Below are 21,303 nucleotides of genomic sequence, written 5' to 3' on the forward strand. Positions count from 1 at the left end.
AATTCATTCTAACTCCCCAGGTTTGAAGTGCAAGTCCAAAAAAACCTGTTGGGCTAAATTGCCACTTGATTAAGAACATTTTCATGTCCATTTAAAACATTATGTTGCTTTCTGTGTTTGTAGCTCGGTTTCCTGATCCTCACTGAAGAGGAGCAGGTTTCATAAAGTTCAGGGCCAGAGTTGGGGGAGGGTGCCCTTTAGCTCCCTGGATCCCTGGGAGATTAAAGCTGACACCAGACAGCTTGTCTGCTTTTCCAAATGGGGTACAGAATGAATATAAAATGCAACGTGCAGTACCACATGTCATCAGGCGTCCTTTGCAATCTTGAGCCGCGAATGTGCCTGATACCTGGGAGCCCTTATTCTCTCATATGAAATCCAAGTAGAAGAAGCAAGGTTGGAAAACACCATTGCTACAGCAACTGCTCTAGTCACACCTCGCGCTTTGTCTCTGACAGCCCTTCACAGGCTTGAAATTTTGAAAAACAAAAAAGGAAAGGTCAAGTTTGAGGTGGATTGACTAGAATGCCAAGGTCCCTTACAGATCTCATATTCCCATAGCCTCTGTTGTAACAACGTAAGCTCCCTGTCTCCACCCCGTCTCCTTTTGCCTGTGCGATTTTCTCATCAGCTGGGTGAGATGTGGAAGAATAATATAAACGTTTGAAAAATGAATGTTCCAGAAGTGCCTTCAACGATCTAAGTGCCAACTCGAAGTGTCAGGGTTTTTATTTAATCAAAAGAATATGGCTGGGCATGGTGGCTCACACCTGTAATCCCAGCACTTTAGTAGGCTGGGATGCGTGGATCACCTGAGGTCAGGAGTTCGAAACCAGCCTGGATGGACAACATGGTGAAATCTTGTCTCTACTAAAAATACAAAAATTAAGACTGGGCATGGTGGCCCACTCCTGTAATCTCAGAACTTTGGGAGGCCGAGGTGGGTGGATCACTTGAAGTTGGGAGTTTGAGACCAGCCTGACCAACACGGTGATACCCCGTCTCTACTAAAAATACAAAAATTAGCTGGGTGTCGTGGCGGGCACCTGTAATTCCAGCTACTTGGAAGGCCGAGGCATGAGAATCACTTGAACCCAGGAGCTGGAGGTTGCAGTGAGCTGAGATTGCACCACTGCACTCCAGCGTGGGTGAGAGAACCAGACTCTGTCTCAAAACAAAAGCAAAAATTAGTTGGGCTTGGTGGCAGGCGCCTGTAATTCCAGCTACTCTGAAGGCTGAGGCATGAAAATCACACTCTAGCCTCGGCGACAGAGCAAAACTCTGTCTCAAAAAAACAAAACAAAACAAAAGAAGAAATAATTTTATTTCCATGAATGAACCATTTATGCCCAGCAGGCAAATTAGAGAAGGAACTCTTTTCCAATTACATTGAAATGCACATTTTTACATCTAAAGATGTAGATCAAATCATGGGCAACAAGCTAGAGTAATGAATATCTATGGCAACCGTTCTACCATCACATGTAAGTGTACTCGCTGAAAAGTGGGCTCTTTTTTCAATAATTAGAAATGCTGTTTATAAAGCAGACTATAAATAAAAGCTTAGGTGCAGAGAACATTAGCCAGCTCTCTTCCTATACTGTGTAGCCTTTGGTCTTTGTTCTCCTAGGAGCACAGGGCATGAGATGTAAATTTCACAAAAGCTGCATACTTCATGAAAACTTTGTCCCTGTAGTAAAGTATAAAATAATATCATTTATATTATTATTACCACAAATAATAGCATGAATATAAATCACTTATATGATCATTACATAAGAATGGCCATGTTGCTCTTTGGGCCTCAGTTATCTCATCAGAAAAATGGGGCTAATAAGAAACAGCTTCTCTGTAGTGAGAAGGTCATATTTATGAAAGTAATTGAAATCCCTTTCTGTTCTACAACAGAATAATTAATAATTCAATGCTAATTATGGACCAATACAGATGTAACTCAGGTGCCCTGATACAAAATTATTAGATCAATTTACTATCACACTAAATAGCATTTAGTGCTGGCAGGGCTGGGTATGAGCAAAATGCAAAGCAGGTGGAATTTACAACAACCGTAATAATAATAATAATAGTAGCTACTGTGCATTGAGCCCCCGCCTTTAGGCCTCATGAGAGGAAAGATTTTGTTTTATTCATAACTATATCTCCAAAGCCTAAAAGAGTGTCATTCCTCAGTAGATACTTGTTAAATGAAGGAATGAGTAATGGATAAATAAATGAATGGTTTATATCAGGCAGTGTGCTAAGTGCTTTCCAATTACTTGAAAGTATATGTATTTTATACTTTGTGTCCAGTGCTGAGGGTACAAAAATGAGTTACGTATGCTTTGGGCCAAGAGGGATGCCCTATATATGTATCTATCGATCTATCTGTCTATATTTTTAATCTCATAGTGTAAGTGTGACACACGAGAAACATGAGGCTGGCGTGGGGGGGGTTACTTATCTAAGGACACATAGACAGTAAATGGCAGAACCAGGATTTAACTCTGTTTGGCCCCGCAGCCTCTTTCATTGGGTAACACTGCCTTTCTTCTTTCCTTCTTGGATTTATTTATTGTATTTCTTTCTTTTTTTTTTTTTTGAGACAGAGAGTCTTGCTCCGTCACCAGGCACCAGGCTGGAGTGCAGTGGCGCGATCTTGGCTTACTGCAACCTCTGCCTCCTGTGTATTTGTTTTTTTAAGACAAAAGGTCTTGTTCTGTTGCCCAGCCTGGATTGCAATGGTGCAATCTCAGCTCACTGCAGCCTAAACTTCTGGGTTCAAGCAATCCTTCCACCTCAGCCTCTAGAGTAACTGTGACTACAGGCAGGTGCCAACGTGCTCAGCTAATTTTTTGTTTATTTTTTGTAGAGACAAGGTTTCAGCACGTTGTCCAGGCTGGTCTTGAACTCCTGAGCTCAAGTGTTCTGCCCACCTCAGCAAAGTGGTGGGATTACAGGCGTGAGCCCCTGTGCCTGGCCCTATTTATTTTTTGCTCTTCATACAGAATCCCTGGATGAGGAAATGTTGGGCCTTCATCACTTTGTTGAGAAGACTGCAACTTGTCTCTTTTCAATCCATCCTATGCCTCCCACCCCTTCAGATCATTCTTTCCAATGTACTACTTTGATATCTCCCTCTCTGCTTATAAATAATCTCCAGGGTTGATAGGCTCAAGATGGCACTGTGACCCCAGGATAATGTGCCTCCATTTTCTGGCACCTTACTTCATCATAGTCTCTCAGGTGAACCTGTACTCACTCAAGATAATGCCTTCACAGGCCTCTGCTGGCCTCCCATTCCCCATCTTGGCTCTCTGCCTAGGTGGACTCCTCTTCATCCCGTAAGGCCTCAAGGGGTTCCTGCCATCTCCAATCTTGTAGGCCTCTGGTCCTTTTGTTACGTAAGTGTGGAAAGTTGGATTTTTCCTTTTGATTTGGCTCTAGGAAGTCAGAGTGAATCAGCCTTAGGTTCCCTGCCTCCAGACCCTATTCTCCTGCCTCAGGATGACTGGCAGACATGCATTGCCTTATATTATATTTGCCAGAGTCTTTCTCCATGTAGATATGGGTCCCACCTCGCTAAACAGGCTGTCAGATCCTCAAAGGCATCTATCTTTCAAGTCTCTGGAACCTTTACAGAACCAACCTTTGTATAAAGCAAACAGAAGATACTGCTTAGTTGCTTGAAAAGAGAGGCATGGGGTGAGGAAGGAAAGCAACTGGGTGAAATATGGGCTGAAGACAGGCTGAAGCTGTCAAACAAATTTTAAGAGTTCTGAAGCAGTCGTTAACATTTAAAAATCAGGAGATTTCAAACACAAATACAGGTCTTTTATTCCCCAGGAAAACTGCCCATCTGGTGAACCTGTACTCTTTTGGGCAATAGTCATGCAAATAAAAATAAAGCCTAAGGTCGGGTGTGGTGGCTCAAGCCTGTAATCCCAGCACTTTGGGAAGCCGAGATGGGCAGATTGCTTGAGTCCAGGAGTTCTAGACCAGCCTAGGCAACACAGCGAAACCCCATCTCTACAAAAGTACAAAAATTAGTGTGGTGCTGTGCACCTGTGATCCCAGCCACTCAGGAGGCTGAGGTGGGAGGATTGCTTGAGCCTGGGAGGCAGAGGTTGCAGTAAGCCAAGAACTGCACCATTGCACTCCAGCCTGGGCAACAGAGCAAGACTCTGTCTCAAAAAATTAAAAAAAAAGTAAAGCCTAGAAGAGCTCTTGAGGGCTGGTAGTGGAGGAACCCTCAAAGACAATGTGGCCTCTGCTAAGGACCAAGTATCATAGTCATTTTATGCAGACAATGCTCTGGAGGCCTAGAAGGAAGAGGGGTTAACTCTGCTTGCAGGAATCCAGGAAAGCTTTCCAGAAGAGATGACTCTCAGCTGAGTCTTGAAGGATGAGTATGAAAGAAATGTCCAAGAAATAGAGGGGAATGAAAGGCTAGTCATAAGAAGAGGCAGGGTACAGGTAGAGAAATCCATGCAAGATAGAGAGTGATGATACATTCTTGTGGGGCCAGAGTATAGGACACAGGAGAGGGAAGGGCCAGTAAGAAAGCTGGAAATGAAGCCTAAGCAAAATGGTGAAACCCTGTCTCTACAAAATTAAATTAGCTGGGCATGGTGGCATACGCCTGTAGCCCAGCTACTTGGGAGGCTGAGCTGGGAGGATCACTTGAGCCCAAGGAGGTGGAAGCTGTACTCCAGCCTAGGCAACAGAGCCTGTTTTTTTTTTGTTTGTTTGTTTGTTTTAAAGGCAGTTGTAGGAGCAGTGCAGGCACTGTGGTTCACATCTATAATCCTAGCACTTTGGGAGGCCAAGGTGGGAGGATCACTTGAGCCCACGAGTTCAAGACCAGCCTGGGCAACACGCCAAAATATCTCTACAAAAATACAAAAATTAGCCAGAAGGACATTGTCCAGATGATGTTGCCAAAGCCTCACTCTGATGGCTGTGTGGGGAATGGGATGGATACGGGGAAAGATGGAGGGCTGTAGGCCAACATCTTATCCTAAGGGAAGAAGCTTCCTTCCTTCTTTCCTTTTCTCTCTTTCCCCTTTCCCACTTTCTCCCTTTCTCTCTTTCTTTTTTTCTGAAACAGGGTCTCACGCTGTTACCCAGGCTGGAGTGCACTGGTGTGACCACATCTTACTTTACCTCCCAGGCTCAAGTGATCCTCCTGCCTCAGCCTCCCAAGTAGCTGGGACCACAGGTGTATGCCACCATGCCTGGTTAATTTTTAATTTTGTTGTAGAGACAGAGTCTATGTTGCCTAGGCTGGTCTTGAACTCCTAGGCTCAAGCAATCCTCCTGCCTCGGCCTCCCAACAAATATGAACTACTCGCCTAGCCTTGGTTCTTCCCAGCCCCATATTTGGCAATCAGGGTAGCTCCCCAGCAGGCCATGAGAAGTGTCCTCAAAGCTGAGAGAGTAGACCTGGCCCAACCAGTTCTCTTGGCTTGGAGGACAGAAGCATGGGAATACATTCTTTGTTCTCTCTGCCCACCAGCAAATGTACCCTCCCCCTCCCAGTTCACATCAGGGGAAACTCCTGAGCTGGGAAAAATAAGTATGCCATTAGCACATTCTAAGCAAGCCTTTATATACTGCTTATAAAACTGTAAACTCCTTTTGGCTTTTACAATTTCCCTCCCTCTAGGACTGAGCATTGTTGGGCACATAGGAGGTGCTCAATGAACATTTATCAATCTAAAACAAGGATACTTTCACAGGACCTTGGTAGTTGTACATTCACTGCTGACCCTAAGAGACCCAGAGCACTGTTTTCTCTGACCACCACCACCACCACCAACAACAACAAAAATAGCATGGGATTTGGTAAGAGGCCTTAGATTTCAGTCTTGGTTCAGCCACCCAAGAGCTCTGTGGCTGTAGACAAGCCACAGAACCTTGCTGAGACTTGGTTTGCTTATCAATTAAAAAAAACCAAAAAACAAAAAACAACCCAAAAACCAAAATGTTCTAAGGTACAAGGGTGCACCTGGAAGCACTGTGCAAACTTGTAAAGTGCTATACGACCAAAATGTGGTATATCTGTAAATGGAACATTATTCAGTCATAAAAAGGAATGAAGTACTGATACATGATACCATATGAATGGACCTTGAAAACACGATGCTAAGTGAAAGAAGCCAGACACAAAAGCTCCGTATTGTATGATTCCATTTCTACAAAATGTCTGGAATAGGCAAATCCATGGAGACAAAGCAGATTAGTGGTTTGTAGGGAGAAGAGACTGAACTTTGAGTGCTTAATGGGTATGTGGTCTCCTTTTGGAGTGATGAAAATGTTCTGTCGCTCGTGGTGATGGTTGTACATTATGATTGTGCTAAATGCCACTGAATTGTACATTTCAAAATGGTTAAAATGGTACCAAATTTCATGTGTGTGCATTTTACCACAATTCTAAAAAGTCAAAAAAGTGTTATATGAAGGTTAATCAGCTTGAGAAGTCATTGATTTTTGCATTCAACACGCAACCTCCAATTCATTTTTTGGCGTTGAGAGAACTTGCGAGGAGTAGTTGCATCTCCACTAAGAAGCCTCTTCTGAAGATAACTGGGATGGGGGTGGGAGAGGGAAGAAGGAGCTCTGGCCCATCTGAAAAGTTTTCCTTCTGGATGGTATTTGTTTCGTAGATTGCCAGTTGTTCACCCTGTTTGTATTTAAATGAAAGGAGGCTTTGAAGTGGGAGCCACCTCCGAGCAGGGCTTGGGGTTCCTGCCTTCCTAGGTAAAGTTCAGGCTTGTCCAGATCTGTTTGTAGCCAGAGGTTACTGTTTTCTGGTAGAAAACGCTCAAGTTTGGGTTAATAATACACTAAGAGGAAGAGCAGGAGTAAACTTAGGGTGGGAGCGGGCGGCAAGGAATGAGTTCCTCCCAGCCTTGGTGTGAGAAGCACGTTTCTGATTTGGCCTTTATGGTTTAGGAGTATAATTTTCTCTCTTATTGTTACTGGTTTCCATTTTATACTAATGTTGCTTGCATCTCAGAGCCCATTCTCCTTGGTGAAGAACATCTTTAAGTAAATGCATCAATCAATGAAAATTTAAAGTGCTCAGCTAAGCCCTAGCAATGCCTTCACGACTTGATGGTTATCAGTTTAAGGAAAACTTGGATTATTTGAAAGTCCCTTGAAAATGAAAGGAAATTCAACTGTAGTTGAGCTCGCACATTTAAAAAACCTGCCCTCCTAGTTTCCGAGTTAAATGCTCTGCCAGCCCACAGAACTTGGAAGTCTCAGTTGTAGACAGGTCACTATCTGTTTATGTTGATGGTCTGTAAGAGTTAACAAAACATAGAAGAGTCTGCAACTGGGCATTCAAAACAACAGCTCCTCATAGCCAGCCATGTCAACGTGGTTTACAAACAACAGTGGAGAAAGCTCAACAAACCCTCTGAGGGTGATAACTGTAATGATGGTTCGTATCCTTGCCCTATGTAATTTTATGGGAATTGAGAGTCTAGCCAAATAATAAGTTCCAGCCCTTTTTATCTGCCCAGTTCCCAGCACACTCCCGAGGTGTCTGAGGCACTTCTCACCCTAACCTCTTAAAGCAGATTGTAACAATAACAATGATAATGACAAGTTCTCGATCTGCACAGTTCCCTTCATTTAAGGAGCCCTGGGAGCTTCAAAAAACACTCATTAATGGAAACTGACAAAGCTTACAAGATGGGAAGACTCGCCCATTTCCAGTTCTCTGGTGGAAAAGTGGGGATTGAGTCTCAGAGGGGTGTCAGTCTCTCTCAAGGGGCTTGAGGGGTAGGGGATTTGGGGGTCCTGGGCTACCATTATTCCATGAAATTCGGGAGTCAAGAGTCCCGGGTTCTGGACACCCACTTCCCGTGCGTGCTATTAGCAAGTCGCTTCCCTTTTCTGGGCCCCAGTTCCCCCTACCTAATAGAAACAAGGGTTGAACCAAATGGTCTCCAAGATCTCTGCGGTCAACCCTGACTTTGCCGCCTCACCTCGCGGTTGGGGATTTCTCCCGCTTCAGGGTTCGGTTCGATTTGTAGTAGAACCGGGTGGGGGATGGGAGTGGCGTCGAGGGTTGTAGTGTAGCGGATGAGGGAAGAACGCCTGCCGGGGTCCTGGACAATTTAGTATTTCACGAGTACTGTCCGATGGGAAGCAGGTTTGGGAAGACCAGGTGAGGCGCTAAGACGAGCTCGGAGCCCCAAATCCCCCTGCTGCCTGCAGCGAAACAATGCGACTAATGTGGGCGCCTTCCCCGCCCAGCCCCGGAGCTGCGCGGATAGGAACGTCCGCGGGTGCGGGATGGCGGCGGAGAGGCGGATATCGCCGCGGAAGGTCTCCGCACCGCTTTTGCCCGCAGGCGGTGGGTCAGGTGGCCGCGCGCAAGAAGGCCTGCGGCTCAGACGTGGGCTTCGGGACAAGTCCCAGGCCGCCCAGTTCCCCCGGACCTGGGCCCTTCAGCCCGGAGTAGTTGGCGTTCCCTTTGCGGTTGGGGGGCGGTAGGCTGGCTCCCCGCCTCCGAGGAGGAGGGGAGGAAGGAGGAGCCGGGTGGGGCGTGTCGCGCGAAAGAGCGCCGGGCGCCCGGTGCGGCCCCCTAGGAAGTGGATTTGGCCGCTCCGGATCCAACCCCACTTCCAGGTTTTCTCCCGGCCCGGCCCAGCTTGCTCCCGCCTGTCTCCGGCCCCCCCGACGCCCGCCCCCTCCCCCCGCCGAGTGCCGCCCGCTTGGCCAAGTTTGCGAGCGTCGCCGCGCACGCCGGCCAGTCAATCAGCGGCAGAGCTGAGAAGGGCACAGCCGCGCGGCAGAGGGCAGAGGCAGCCAAGCCGAATCCAGCCGAACGAGCGGACCAGCGCAGGGCAGCCGGAGCAGCGCGCAGCGAGCGCCCGCCGCTGCCCACACCCTCCGCGGTCCCCGCGGCGCCTGCTACCTTCTCCTCCTTCCCTGCGTCTCCGCCTCGCCGGCCGGCCAGCTTGCCGGGTTCGCTTCCCCGCGGAACCCCGAGGTCACCGGCCCGCGCCTCTGCTCTCCTGGGCCGTGCGCCGCCTCCACGCCCTCCTTCTCCTCCTTCTCCTCTGGCCAGGCGCCTGGCACGGGGGACCGTTGCCTGACGCGAGGCCCAGCTTCACTTTTCGCCCCACGTCTCCTCCGCCTGCTTGCCTCCTCCACAACTCCAAATCCTTCTCCCTCTAGCTCCACTCGCTAGTCCCTGACTCCGCCAGCCTTCGGCCCGCTGCCGTAGCGACGCTTCCCGTCCCGTCCCAAAGGTGGGAGTGCGTCCGCACCATGGCACGGTTCGGCTTGCCCGCGCTTCTCTGCACCCTGGCGGTGCTCAGCGCCGCGCTGCTGGCTGCCGAGCTCAAGTCGAAAAGTTGCTCGGAAGTGCGACGTCTTTACGTGTCCAAAGGCTTCAACAAGAACGATGCCCCCCTGCACGAGATCAACGGTAGGTGGGCACCCCCGGGAGGTGGGTGCAGAGACCGACACCTCGGGAAAGGGGACCCGACCCCCTTTCCCCGCCCCGCCGCCCCCTGCGCCGGACGCAGGTACACAAGAGAGAGAAATGGGCAGTGGAGAGAGCAGGAGCGAGCGAGCGAGTCGGCCAGCCAGCCAGCCCGGGTGCAGGACGTTCCCCGCGGGCGCGGCGCTCCCCCCTCCCCCAGCACTGCGAGTGGAGGGGCGATGCCGGGTTGCCCGGTGCCACTGTCGCGCTCCACTCCCATCCTCCGCTTCCCCTTCCCCCGCACTGTTCGCGGTCCTGGGAAGCCCCTGAGGACTCTGGCCCTCAAAGTGCGTGTCACCGGCTCCCTCGTCTTTTCCGGGTCCTTACAGGACGCCCCGCTTTGTTGTATGGGTGACGAGAGGCCGAGGGGGGTGAGGGTCGCCAGTGGGGTGTGGTAGATGGAAATCTCCCGGAGCTTGCCAGATTCTGGGGGTCACAAAACGTGGAATTTGATGTTTCATTGATGTTCTTTTAAAACGCTCTCCCCGCCTCTCTTGCACCGCTGACACGGATTAGGAGTTTTAGTAGCTGCAACGGCTTTAGAAGTCGCCTTTAAAAAGCAAACGACTACCCTCACTCTCCACCCCTCCAAACCCTGACTTTTGGGAACTCTCTTACTTTCTGGGAGGTATCGGACCAGAAGGGTATTTTCCCCCTCTTTCTTTTTTCTTACCTCATTTTAGGGTTAATTGCTCTTTCAATTACAGACCTTTGAAAGGACTGATTACAGGAAACCTGAATCTCAGTTTGGAGATGGTTATGCAAATGGAGACGGCTTAGCCTGTGAAAAAGTTCACCGGATTTTGGCGCCAGTGGGGTGGGATGGGGGTGTATGGGGATATTTGTGAAAGCCCCTCTTAGAGCGCTGTGGAGGCAGCGTTCGGCGGGTGTCCGGAGTCCCTCCCGGCAAGGACGCCGGCGATGTTCGGCCGGGTCCCCTCCGAATCGCACTTACTTCTTCGCAACGGCCAACTGTTGCGCGCAGCCCCGCCGGCCGCTCAGGTAGCCCGTTCGCCCTGGAGGTTCAGAAAGCACCACGAATCTAGTTGGCTGGTGGCCAGCGTAATTTAACGGAGGAGTGAGAGATTCGAGCCCGGGAGGCCGAGCCTCCACTCCGAACTTTTCATGGAAGTGAGTGGAGCGCGCCTTTGCCTTGCGGTGCTGGTCGCCGGGTGGGGCGGGCAGGGGGCCGGCAGCCAGCAAAGGAAATACTGTAATTTCAACCAGGCGCTTCCAAAGGCCTAGGAAGAGTTGGGGATCATTTTTTGGAAGGGCTATTAATAACCTTGGAGATTAAGTGCAGTCATCAATTTCATATAAATTACAAAGGTAATTGAGGGAAGTTGCTGGGCACTTTTGGAGTATAACTGGCATCTGTATAGAAATAGAACCGAAGAAATAAATTGTTGGAGCAGCCCAGGTGCCCAGTGCACCTTGGCAGTTACCAAATAACATGCTCACTACTGATTAGACACTGTTTGCCCTTCAGCTGCCTGTCTTTTGGGGAGCTCAAGTACGTCCTCATAGCGGCACGATTTTATTGGTTGTAGAGCCCTGAAAAGCCCTCTTTCTTTCCCTTCCTCCAGCCCCGCCAGAAAAAGTGAAGTGAACCAGCAGCCACTGAAGCTTGGGGGCTCTGCAGGTCAAACCTGGGGCCTTTGTGCCCTGCACAGTTTGGGCCTGGGCACAGCGGAGATGATTGGCGTGAAGGTTACAGTTGTCATTCCCACATTTTGAAGGGGTAGATGCAGCTCTGCACTTAATGGAAATGTGACAAGGTTTCATCTTCTGCTCATGCGAGCAATATGTGCCTTTGATATTGACTGCAGGCATTCAGGGAGTGGGTTGTGAAATTGCCCTCCCCAGTTTCTCCAACTTTGCTCTGGGCAGTCTTTTGCCGTGACAGAGCATCTTCCCCAGCCAACATCTCAGGAAAAAGGAAGCTTGAAGGGTGCTCACAGACTCTGTCCTAGGTGTTCCCTTTGATTGTCATCATCCCCAGAAAACACCTGAGGGATATTTTGCATATATGTCTATCTGGACATTCCCTCATGCCAAAGATAGGGGAGTTATTAGTGACCAGCAGCAGGAAATGGAAGCTAATGTGCTCACACCCAAAACATTTGATTCTTTTTGTCTTGTCCTTCATCTCCCTCCCAGGGCTGCTGCTTTTATTTCCCCTTTTGAATGACCTACTGGACTGCATTCTCCTGAGGAACAAAGGAAGTGCCTTTTTAGCTGGAATCCTTGGAAGACCACCAAGGACTTTAGCTCATGCAGTGCAATTTCGCACCACTTTCAACAATAACAAAAATGCATGACTGAATGGCTCAAAAATGTGGAGTGTTAGAGGCATTCATTTGAGTCTAGGACACTGTCACAACACAGACAGACCCAAGTAAATACCTTTAGACGGCCAGTATAGAAATAGGCGTAATCTTTACCATCACCCTGGCCTCTCCAGATGCATATATTAGCCTTGTCTTCTCTGGGCTACACTAAGATAATTTTGGTCATTTTTTAAGGAGGATAGTCAATATAGTGATTTGTATTCAGCCTAGGTCTGAATGGATTAATTGCCCAGCACTTACCCTGGGATGGGGGATGTGCTTTTTTCAGTGTAAAACACCCAGTATCATTTTCCAGGTGAAGTATCACAAAGTCTGGGTGCCTAGCTCATTGAGCTCCATGCTTAGCCCAAGTTTAATGTTTTATTCCAGATGGCCTTGCACTTGCGTTCTAGAGGTTTGAACAGGCTTTTAGAATGCTCCATGTTCTGAAGGAGTCTCAGTCTTTATAGATCATAATTAGGATAATCTGATGTGCTCTCAAGGGTGTCAGGGAGTACATCATGCTGACAGGAGCTTCCAACTGAGGTTCTGCATTGCCTGTCTGCTTGACCACTGTACTTTTCAAATAATGCCGAGTCCAGCCAGGCACACACAAAATTAGAATGCAACACAGTGTGTAAGTACCATATGAGTGATACAGATGATGAGAAGGGAGTGCCCAGGCATTTCCAAGGGAGAAGGGATTTAGGACTCTAATACTATAGAATATTAACTAGTAATGCTGGTTCACTAGTAAAAATGAAAATGCTAGTGACAGTAAGTTTAAAAATCTAACCATTTTCGTTTTGCCCCCCCCTCCATAAAGACAGAGGGTAAAGGGTGTACAACAATGGGCATTTTATTACTCATCCATGCTGAAATTGTTTTGAAGAGTGAAGTGGTCGGGTGCGGTGGCTTATACCTGTAATCCCAGCACTTTGGGAGGCCCAGGCAGGCAGATCACGAGGTCAAGAGATCGAGACCATCCTGGCCAACATGGTAAAACCCCGTCTGTACTAAAAATACAAAAATTAGCTGGGTGTGGCAGCACGCACCCGTAGTCCCAGCTACTCGGGAGGCTGAGGCAGGAGAATCGCTTGAACCCAGGAGGCAGAGGTTGCAGTGAGCTGAGACTGTGCCATTGCACTCCAGCCTGGTGACAGAGTGAGACTCCATCTCAAAAAAAAGAGTGAGGCAATGGGTTAGAAATGTTCTTGAACTTGCCAAAGGTCCCCTTCACAATGACATTGAATGATACTCAGAACTTTGTGCCTTAGTTGCAATTTTGGAGTTTTTATTTCTTGTTCCCTTTTGCGTTCATGAGCAATGCACTTATGATCATGTGCCCAAACCCACACACTCATATGCATATACACAGAGGATTCCAGGACTCCTATAGGCTGTTAGGATTATATGGAAAAAGGTGTGCGTGTATGTGTGTTAGAGAGGTAGCAATACTTTCTAATAGTGAGTTGATTATATATGACACACACAGTATGTGTCTTTAAGATTTATATTCCCCCTTCCACACCTTAAGTAATGTGTTGGATTTTGCAATGAATTTGTGATTTCCTATTTTGTTGGAATCATCAGTTTGGCTCTGTGTTTCACTTGGAGAGGGTCTAATTGAGCCACAGGGCCTGTCACTATAGAAATTGTCCCAAGTATTTTACAGGAGGTATCCTCTGGGCATGCTCAAAAAAGAATTTAGTAGAAGTTCTGGCTTATGCAGCTCAATCTCTGGTTAGAACATATAAATATAAAATGTCTGATTCAGCATAATTACTGTTTTCCTTTTTTATTTGATTCACGTTGGGTTGCATGCAATTTCAGGATTAACTAGAGACTAGACTGAGGAATGAAAAAGGAAGTTTTTTGTTATCTGTACAAGGGAAACAACATTGGTGTTAATCTGAGGCAGTTGGAAGTGAGTCTCTCTGGCTCCCCAGTGACATTAACTGTTTTAGCACTGAGGTTTTCTTCTCATTTATGTTTTTAAAAAATGTATTTTGGCCTCATGATAAGAGTTCGTAGCTATTGAATATTATCTCTGGGCCTGGCCCCATACCAAGGAACTTACATGATTCTCTCATTTAAAACCCACAACAGCCGTGTGACATCAGAATTATCACCTCCATTTGACAGACAAGAAAATAGATTCAAAGGGATGACGAAATATGTTCACAGTCTTATAGCTAGTGAATAACAGAGGTGGGATTTGAACCAAGGTCTTATCTATTCTAGAGTATAGTTCGTGCTATGCTGTACAGATAGTAAGACAAGAAAGTACCTTCTCTGTTGCCATAGAGTTTGTTGAGATATAAGCTATGGGAGGACCTTCAACTAGTAAGGGACCATCATCAAAACAGCACAGTTTTCACAACATAGTGGAGAGGGTCCAGTCACATCTTTTGTAGACAAAATGTCAAACCCAGATATAGACAATCTAGTATTAATAGTAGAAGGAATATACATTGTATTTCCTGGACAATACAATTGAGGAGCCAATGAGGGTTTCTGAGGGAGGGGAATGTCGTCAGTCAAGCTGTTTTAGGAAGATAATTAGTGGCTCTTTGGGTTAAGGGTTGGTGAGGCAAGAGATAAAGACAAGGAGGTCTGTCAGCAGACTCTTTTAAATAGTTCTTAACTGGTCTACCTGCCTCTTGTCTGTTCTCTCCCCCACCCCACTTCCTGTTCTATCCTGAACATTGCCAGCTTAATTTCCTTACATCACCGCTTTGATTAGAGTCATTCCTGTGCTTTGAGCTTCAGTTGCTCCAAGCATCTCAAATGATACTTCTTTCATTGAGTCACTTCTGAACTCTCCAGGGTTATGTGTCGGCTTCTTCCTGATTCCCTGTTGAAACAAGATCCATGGTCTTTGTACATAACTGCCTTGTATTATAGTTAACTGTGTGTGCAGGCATATGCTTGTCTTCTCTCTTCAACTGGAAGCAACTTGAGGACAAATGTGGCAACTCCTGGTGTTGTCTGTGCCTAGCAGTACCAAGTGTGGGTAGGTCAGTGCAATATTTGTTAAACACGTGGGAGAATGACATAGACAATTCTATTGTGTTCTATGTCAGGATACTAGTGCTATAATGAGATTATATTGCCTTGATGATAGATTGTCATTCCATGGTCTGTTCTGTTGATCTCCTAGGAATCTTTTGGATCTAAACACCTTTTTTTTTTTTTTTTTTTTTTTGACAGGGTCTCACTTTGTCACCCAGACTGGAGTGCAGTGGCATGATCTCAGCTCACTGCAACCTTTACCTCCCAGGCTCAAGCAATTCTCCTGCCTCAGCCTCCAGAGTAGCTGGGATTATAGGCACAAGCCACTACCACCTGGCTAATTTTTTTTTTTTTTTTTTTTGAGATGGAGTCGTGCTCTGTTGCTCAGGCTGGATTGCGGTGACATGATCTCAGCTCTCTGCAGTGTCTCCTGGGTTCAAACAAGTCTCCTGCCTCAGCCTTCTGAGTAGCTGGGATTATAGGCGCGTGCCACCGTGCCCGGCTAATTTTTGTATTTTTAGTAGACACGGGGTTTCACCATGTTGGCCAGGCTGGTCTCGAACTCCTGACCTCAAATGATCCACCCACCTCAGCTTCTCAAAATGCTGGGATTATAGGTATGAACCACCATGCCCAGCCTGGATCTAAATACTTTGAAGTGAACTAAATTTAAAGTAAATCTGCATGATACGTTGGTATAGCTTGGAGAACGTTTTTATTATTTTGGGGGAGTGCTTGTCTTTACCACTTCATTAATAACTGAATGCTTATAGGATTTTTTTTTTTTTTGAGACCGAGTTTCGCTCTTGTTGTGCAGGCTGGAGTGCAGTGGTGCGATCTCAACTCACCACAACCTCTGCCTCCCAGGTTCAAGCGATTCTCCATCCTCAGTATCCCGAGTAGCTGGGATTACAGGCACACATCACCACACCCAGCTATTTTTTGTATTTTTAGTAGAGATGGGGTTTTGCCATGTTGGCCAGGCTGGAACTCCTGACCTTAGGTGATCCACCCACCTCGGCCTCCCAAAGTGCTGAGATTATAGGAGTGAGCCACTGCACCCAGCCAGGAATTTTTCAGAAAGATACAAAATTGTTTTTCCTAATGCCTTAAGATACACTTCTTTAAAGAATGAGCAGTCAAGAGTGTTGTGATTAGGCAATTTAGAGTATTTTTACCACATTAGATTCAGAACATAGAGCTTGTTCAGTGTACATCAGTTACCTTTTAAAACATAAAAAACCTTAAGTTTATTGTCTTTACCAAGAAGAACACAAGCTTTGAAGGGTATCAGAATATTTTATATAAATAAACAGACATACTAAAATACAAACAGGTAAAAACTAGCATTTTCAATTCTACTTGGTTAAACATCTGTTGCTTACTACAGAGAACATGAAAGTGCAGAAAATTCATGGAGCGATTCCATCCTGGAGGTAATTTGAAATATTATGCTTAAGTTCTGATGCATTTAATTCAGCAGTCTGGTGGGAAAGAAAAATCAAAGAGCTCCATCAGCCAGGTATTCAACTTTTGAAAAAGAAACTCTAACAAATGTTAGAAATTAGGGGAAAAAATTGAATGGGAGAGTTAAAAAAGTCAATAACCTCCAGGAAGCCTGGAAACTATGTAAAAACATCTTATTGGAAGCCCAGATAAATGTGTGCCAGACATCAAAAAGACCAACTGCTTGGGGGAGGAAAAAAAGAACCTGGCATGACTAACTGGCAGAGTAAAGAGGCTGCTTCAGGGAAAAAGGCATCTTTCACAAAATAGAAAGAGTTTAGGCCAGAAGAGGGAAGTCCACTAAGTTTGACAAGGCCCAGGTACAAACTAGAAATTAAGTGGGCTGACAGAGAATTGAAATTGAACCTTGCAAGGGATTTTGAAGATGGCCTGTGTGATAATAATGGTGAAAAGGGTAGGTTGAGTCCAACCTATCTGAGGAGAAGCAGTATGGCTTCTTTAAGGGTAAACCTCGTCTGATTGATCTCTTTCGGGTTCCTTGTGAGAGGAAAAAAAGCATGAGGATACAGGGAAACATATACATCATTTAGGTTTTTAAAAATTATGCAATGGGATTCTAACGCAAAGAATATTCAGAAAATATATCTACTTTGAGATAGTTGGGGATGTTGGAGAGAGAGGACGAGTGAGGGAGGGAAGAGACTCCACTTTCGTAGATGGAGTAGTTTACATGGAGAAGACATGGCGTTTTGGAATGAGTAGTTCTAGCCTAACTCTGGCAAATTAGTTGTTTGAACCTTTGGTGAGATTCTTCCCTCTTTGAAAAGCAGGGTGAAATTGAACCACCTGGCACCTGGGGAGCTTTTAAAATATACTAATGCCTGGGTACCACCCAATAGCAATGAAATCATACTTTATTCAGGAGGGAGTACGCCATGGTATTTTTTTTATTTTTGAGATGGAGTCTTGCTCTTGTCACCTAGGATGGAGTGCAGTGGCATGATCTCAGCTCACTGCAGCCTTCACCTCCCAGGTTTAAGCAATCCTTCCTTCTGCCTCAGTCTCCCGAGTAGCTGGGACTACAGGCGTGCACCGCCATGCCTGGCTAATTTTTGTATTTTTAGTAGAGACGGGGTGTCACCATGTTGGCCAGGCTGGTCTTGAACTCCTGGCCTCAAGTGATACCCCCACCTTAACGTCCCAAAGTGCTGGGATTACAGGCGTGAGTCACCATGCCTGGCCCATGGTATTTTTTTTTTTTAAATTTTTAATTTTTGTGTGTACAAGTAGGTGTATATGTCATGGTATTTTTAAAAGGTCTCTAGTTGTACTAATGTGCAGCCACAGTTGAGAGGCACTGCCCTAGATGATTGCCAACGTCCCTTCCATCTCTGAGATTCTGTTATTCTAAATTTTCCAATGAGAGTCATCAAAAAGTGTTGTCTGAGATAAAGGCTTTAGTTTAGACTCAATGCATGCTTATTTTAATTTTGGCTAACTTGGATTTAAGAGAAAGCTGTGTCAAACATGGAGGAAAATATTTTCAATTAAGATATGAATGTGAACCACAACTGGTGATGCTTTGCTGCAGGTAGAGACATAAGGCAAAGACAATGAGAATACTTTGGAAAGAATTAGAAAGGAATCCAGCCTTTCTGTCATTTATTGATTAAGTGTCAACATGCTAGATGATATTTCTTCCCTTTTTCTTTATTGGTGAAATTTTAAAAAAATCTCTTTATCCCTTACTTTAATGTCCCCTTTGCCATGTGTTTATTCTCTTCAAGTATCTTATCAAGAAATAGAAGTACAGTAAATCCCTAGGCTTCTAGCTGGTGCAACCATCCAGAACACAGCTGGGAATGTAAAAGTAAGCAGAAAAGCCAAATGATGGAAACAGCTGTCATAAAGCCCATGCATTCTACGTGGAGAAAAGGCCTTCAGAAGTTTATTATCAGTAATCATTGAATAGCTTCTGTATCCAGAGCACTGTGCTAGGTGCTGGGGATTACAAGAGGTATCAAGCAGGAATCAAGCTTTTGAGGAGCTTGCATTCAAATTAGGTAGATAGGGTTTATACATGAGATGAAGATAAAATGCTTTGGTTATCCAGTTTCCCAGTCTGTGGCAGATTAGAAATAGCAAGCGGTACTGGTTGGGGGCTGATGGGAACTCACAGGAAGGGATCATGTTAGAGGCAGGTAAGACTTGACATCTGGAAGAAGTGAGAGAGGACAATTTGAGGGTGACCAGAAGCTGAACGGGAGACCCAGAACTTGCTGATCTTGGCAGTTCGAGATCTTCTAGGATGGGCGAATGCTCAAAGGCACCTTTGTAACCATAACCATCGAGGGCACTAGTATATTTCATCAGAGTATTAAATAATGGTGTTTGGCTTATTCTGACTTAAAAGTTCAGAAAGTATGTTTTAGAAAGAGTTTCATTGGAAATATTCAAAATATGAAAACTGCCCTTCAAAAGGAGGAAATTTTAGTTAACTTACACATTTACCTATCTAGAACACCCAGTTTCCCAACAGTGCCAGATCAACAAGGAGTCATTCTATATGTCACTTTGTCTTTTTATTTTAAAAAAAGAGTTAAAGATTGTATATTATTAATTCAGTGCCTTTTTCACTTCAGAGTTTATAGTTCATGATTTTGTTCCTCTGCACTTTTTTTTTTTTTTTTTGAGACAGGGTCTTACTCTTGTCCAGGCTGGAGTGCAGTGGCGTGATCTCTGCTCACTGCAATCTCTGCCACCCAGGTTCAAGAGATTATTCTGCCTCAGCCTTCTGAGTAGCTGGGATTGTAGGTGTGTACCAATACACACAAGGCTGATTTTTACTAGAGACGGGCCTTCACCATGTTGGCCAGGCTGGTCCTGAACTCCTGGCCTCAAGTGATCCACCTGCCTTGGCCTCCCAAAGTGCTAGGACAGGCGTAAGCCACCACACCTGGCCCCTCTGCACCTTCTTTTGAAAGCCCTCTAGGACATCCAAGTTTGACTTTGTTCCTGATACTGTACTACCTTCTGTGGCCAGTTTAGGAAACTGACATTTTGACCTGAAGTCAACAACAATTGGTTCCTAGTTAGGGGTGACAAATGTTTACATTTCCTTGTAAACATTTGCCAAACTAGGTAAATGTATAATCATAAGAAATACTAGAAGTTAAGGATAGTCTCTGACTGTGTAGCTATTTGAACCTTAAAAAAGACGTGAAGCTTGGCTGGGCATGGTGGCTCTCACCTTGGGAGAGAGCCACTTTGGGAGGTCTGGGCAGGTGGATCACTTGAACCCAAGAGTTCGAGACCAGCATGGCCAACATGGTGAAACCCCATCTCTACTAAAAATACAAAAATTAGCTGGATGTGGTGGTGTGCACCTGTAATCCCAGCTACTCAGGAGGCTGAGGCAGGAGAATTGCTTGAACCTGGGAGGCGGAGATTGCAGTGAGTGGAGTTCCCACCACTGTACTCCAGCCTGGGCGACAGAGTAAGACTGTGTCTAAAAAACAAAACAAAACAGAAGAAGCTCTTTGTGCCCTATCATGCCAGATCTGAGAAGCCATGTATTCCCAGTTCCTATCGCATTGCATGGCATGTGGTAGGTACTCAAGAACCTTAAGCATGACTTTTTACTTCTGTATTCATTCCAGGAATATATATTTCTATTCATATCTGCTATGGTCTTACTATATTCTTCCAAAATTCATATTTTGAAATCCTAATCCTTAAGGTGAAGGCATTAGGAGGTGGGGCTCATGAATGTGATTAGTACCCTTATAAAAGAGGCCCCAGAGAGATCCCTTGTCACTTGTGTCACATGAAATTACGGTGAGAAGATGGCCCTCTATGAGGAAGCATGCCCTTACCAGAACAGAATCTGCCAGCATCTTGATCTTGTACTTCCTGGCCTCCAGAACTTTGAGCAAAAAATTTCTGTTGTTTAGAAGCCACCCAGTCTATGGTATTTTGTTTTTAGCAGCTCAAACAGGCTAAAACAATCCTTTTTAAATCTAATTATTTTGCCCAGTGCGGTTACTCATGCCTGTAATCCCAGCACTTTGGGAGGCCAAGGCAGGTGGATCACCTGAGGTTGGGAGCCTGACCAACATGGAGAAACCCCGTCTCTACTAAAGTAGCTAGGCATCGTGGTGCATACCTGTAATCCCAGCTACTCGAGAGGCTGAGGCAGGAGAATCGCTTGAACTTGGGAGGCGGAGGTTGCGGTGAGCCAAGGTTGCACCATTACACTCCAGCCTGGGCAACAAGAGCGAAACTCCGTCTCAAAAAAAAAAAACCTATTTTGAGCTATCTCATTTATTTTTAACTTTCACATACATTCAGTACTAGATGCCTAAGTAAGAAAAGGAAAAGGAAAATTCTTTTTTTTTTTTTACCCCTTAACCTAGAATGTGGTACTCTTTCTTGGCTTGCTTGGAGGTGGGTGCTTAGTATTTCATGTGGTTGGTTTTAATCTGGGTAGAAGACAAACAGTTGCTACTTCTTACATTGTTTCAAACATTAGCAGGAACACGTCTGTGCCTGCAGAGGTGCTTTTTCTTTTCTTTTCTTTATTTCCTTTTGAGACATAGTTTTGCTCTTGTTGCCCAGGCTGGAGTGCAATGGCACAATCTTGGCTCCGCCTCCTGGGTTCAAGTGATTCTCCTGCCTCAGCCTCCTGTGTAGCTGGGACTACAGGTGCCTGCCACCATGCTCTGCTAATTTTGGCATTTTTAGTAGAGATGGGTTTCACCCTGTTGGCCAGGCTGGTCTCGAACCCCTGACTTCAGGTGATCTGCCTGCTTCGGCCTCTCAAAGTGCTGGGATCACAGGCATGAGCCACCGTGTCTGGCCTCAGAGATGCTTTTAGAAGAGGCTACCTTTGCTCCTTTTCGTTGCATCAGCCTTTCTACTAGGTGCTCACTTCTGTCGTCTTCTCCTGGAGGTTTGGGTCAAGCTTTGATCTCTGCTTCATCGCAA

At 45.9% G+C, this 21,303-nt stretch overlaps 1 protein-coding gene across 1 annotated transcript in view; it reads left to right on the plus strand.

The window, feature by feature from the left end:
• The first annotated feature begins 9,056 nt into the window (after window positions 1-9,056).
• Window positions 9,057-21,303, plus strand: part of GPC4 (glypican 4) — a 121,153-nt gene continuing 108,906 nt past the window's right edge. Inside the window, exon 1 of the mRNA XM_012474342.2 lies at window positions 9,057-9,448. Coding sequence (XP_012329765.1) covers window positions 9,289-9,448 — 160 coding nt within the window. The 5' untranslated portion in view covers window positions 9,057-9,288. The remainder of the gene's footprint in view (window positions 9,449-21,303) is intronic.

The sequence above is a fragment of the Aotus nancymaae genome, unplaced genomic scaffold (genome assembly GCF_030222135.1).
Source record: "Aotus nancymaae isolate 86718 unplaced genomic scaffold, 86718_ANA_hifiasm-v0.15.2.pri h1tg000004l, whole genome shotgun sequence".
NCBI lineage: Eukaryota > Metazoa > Chordata > Mammalia > Primates > Aotidae > Aotus > Aotus nancymaae.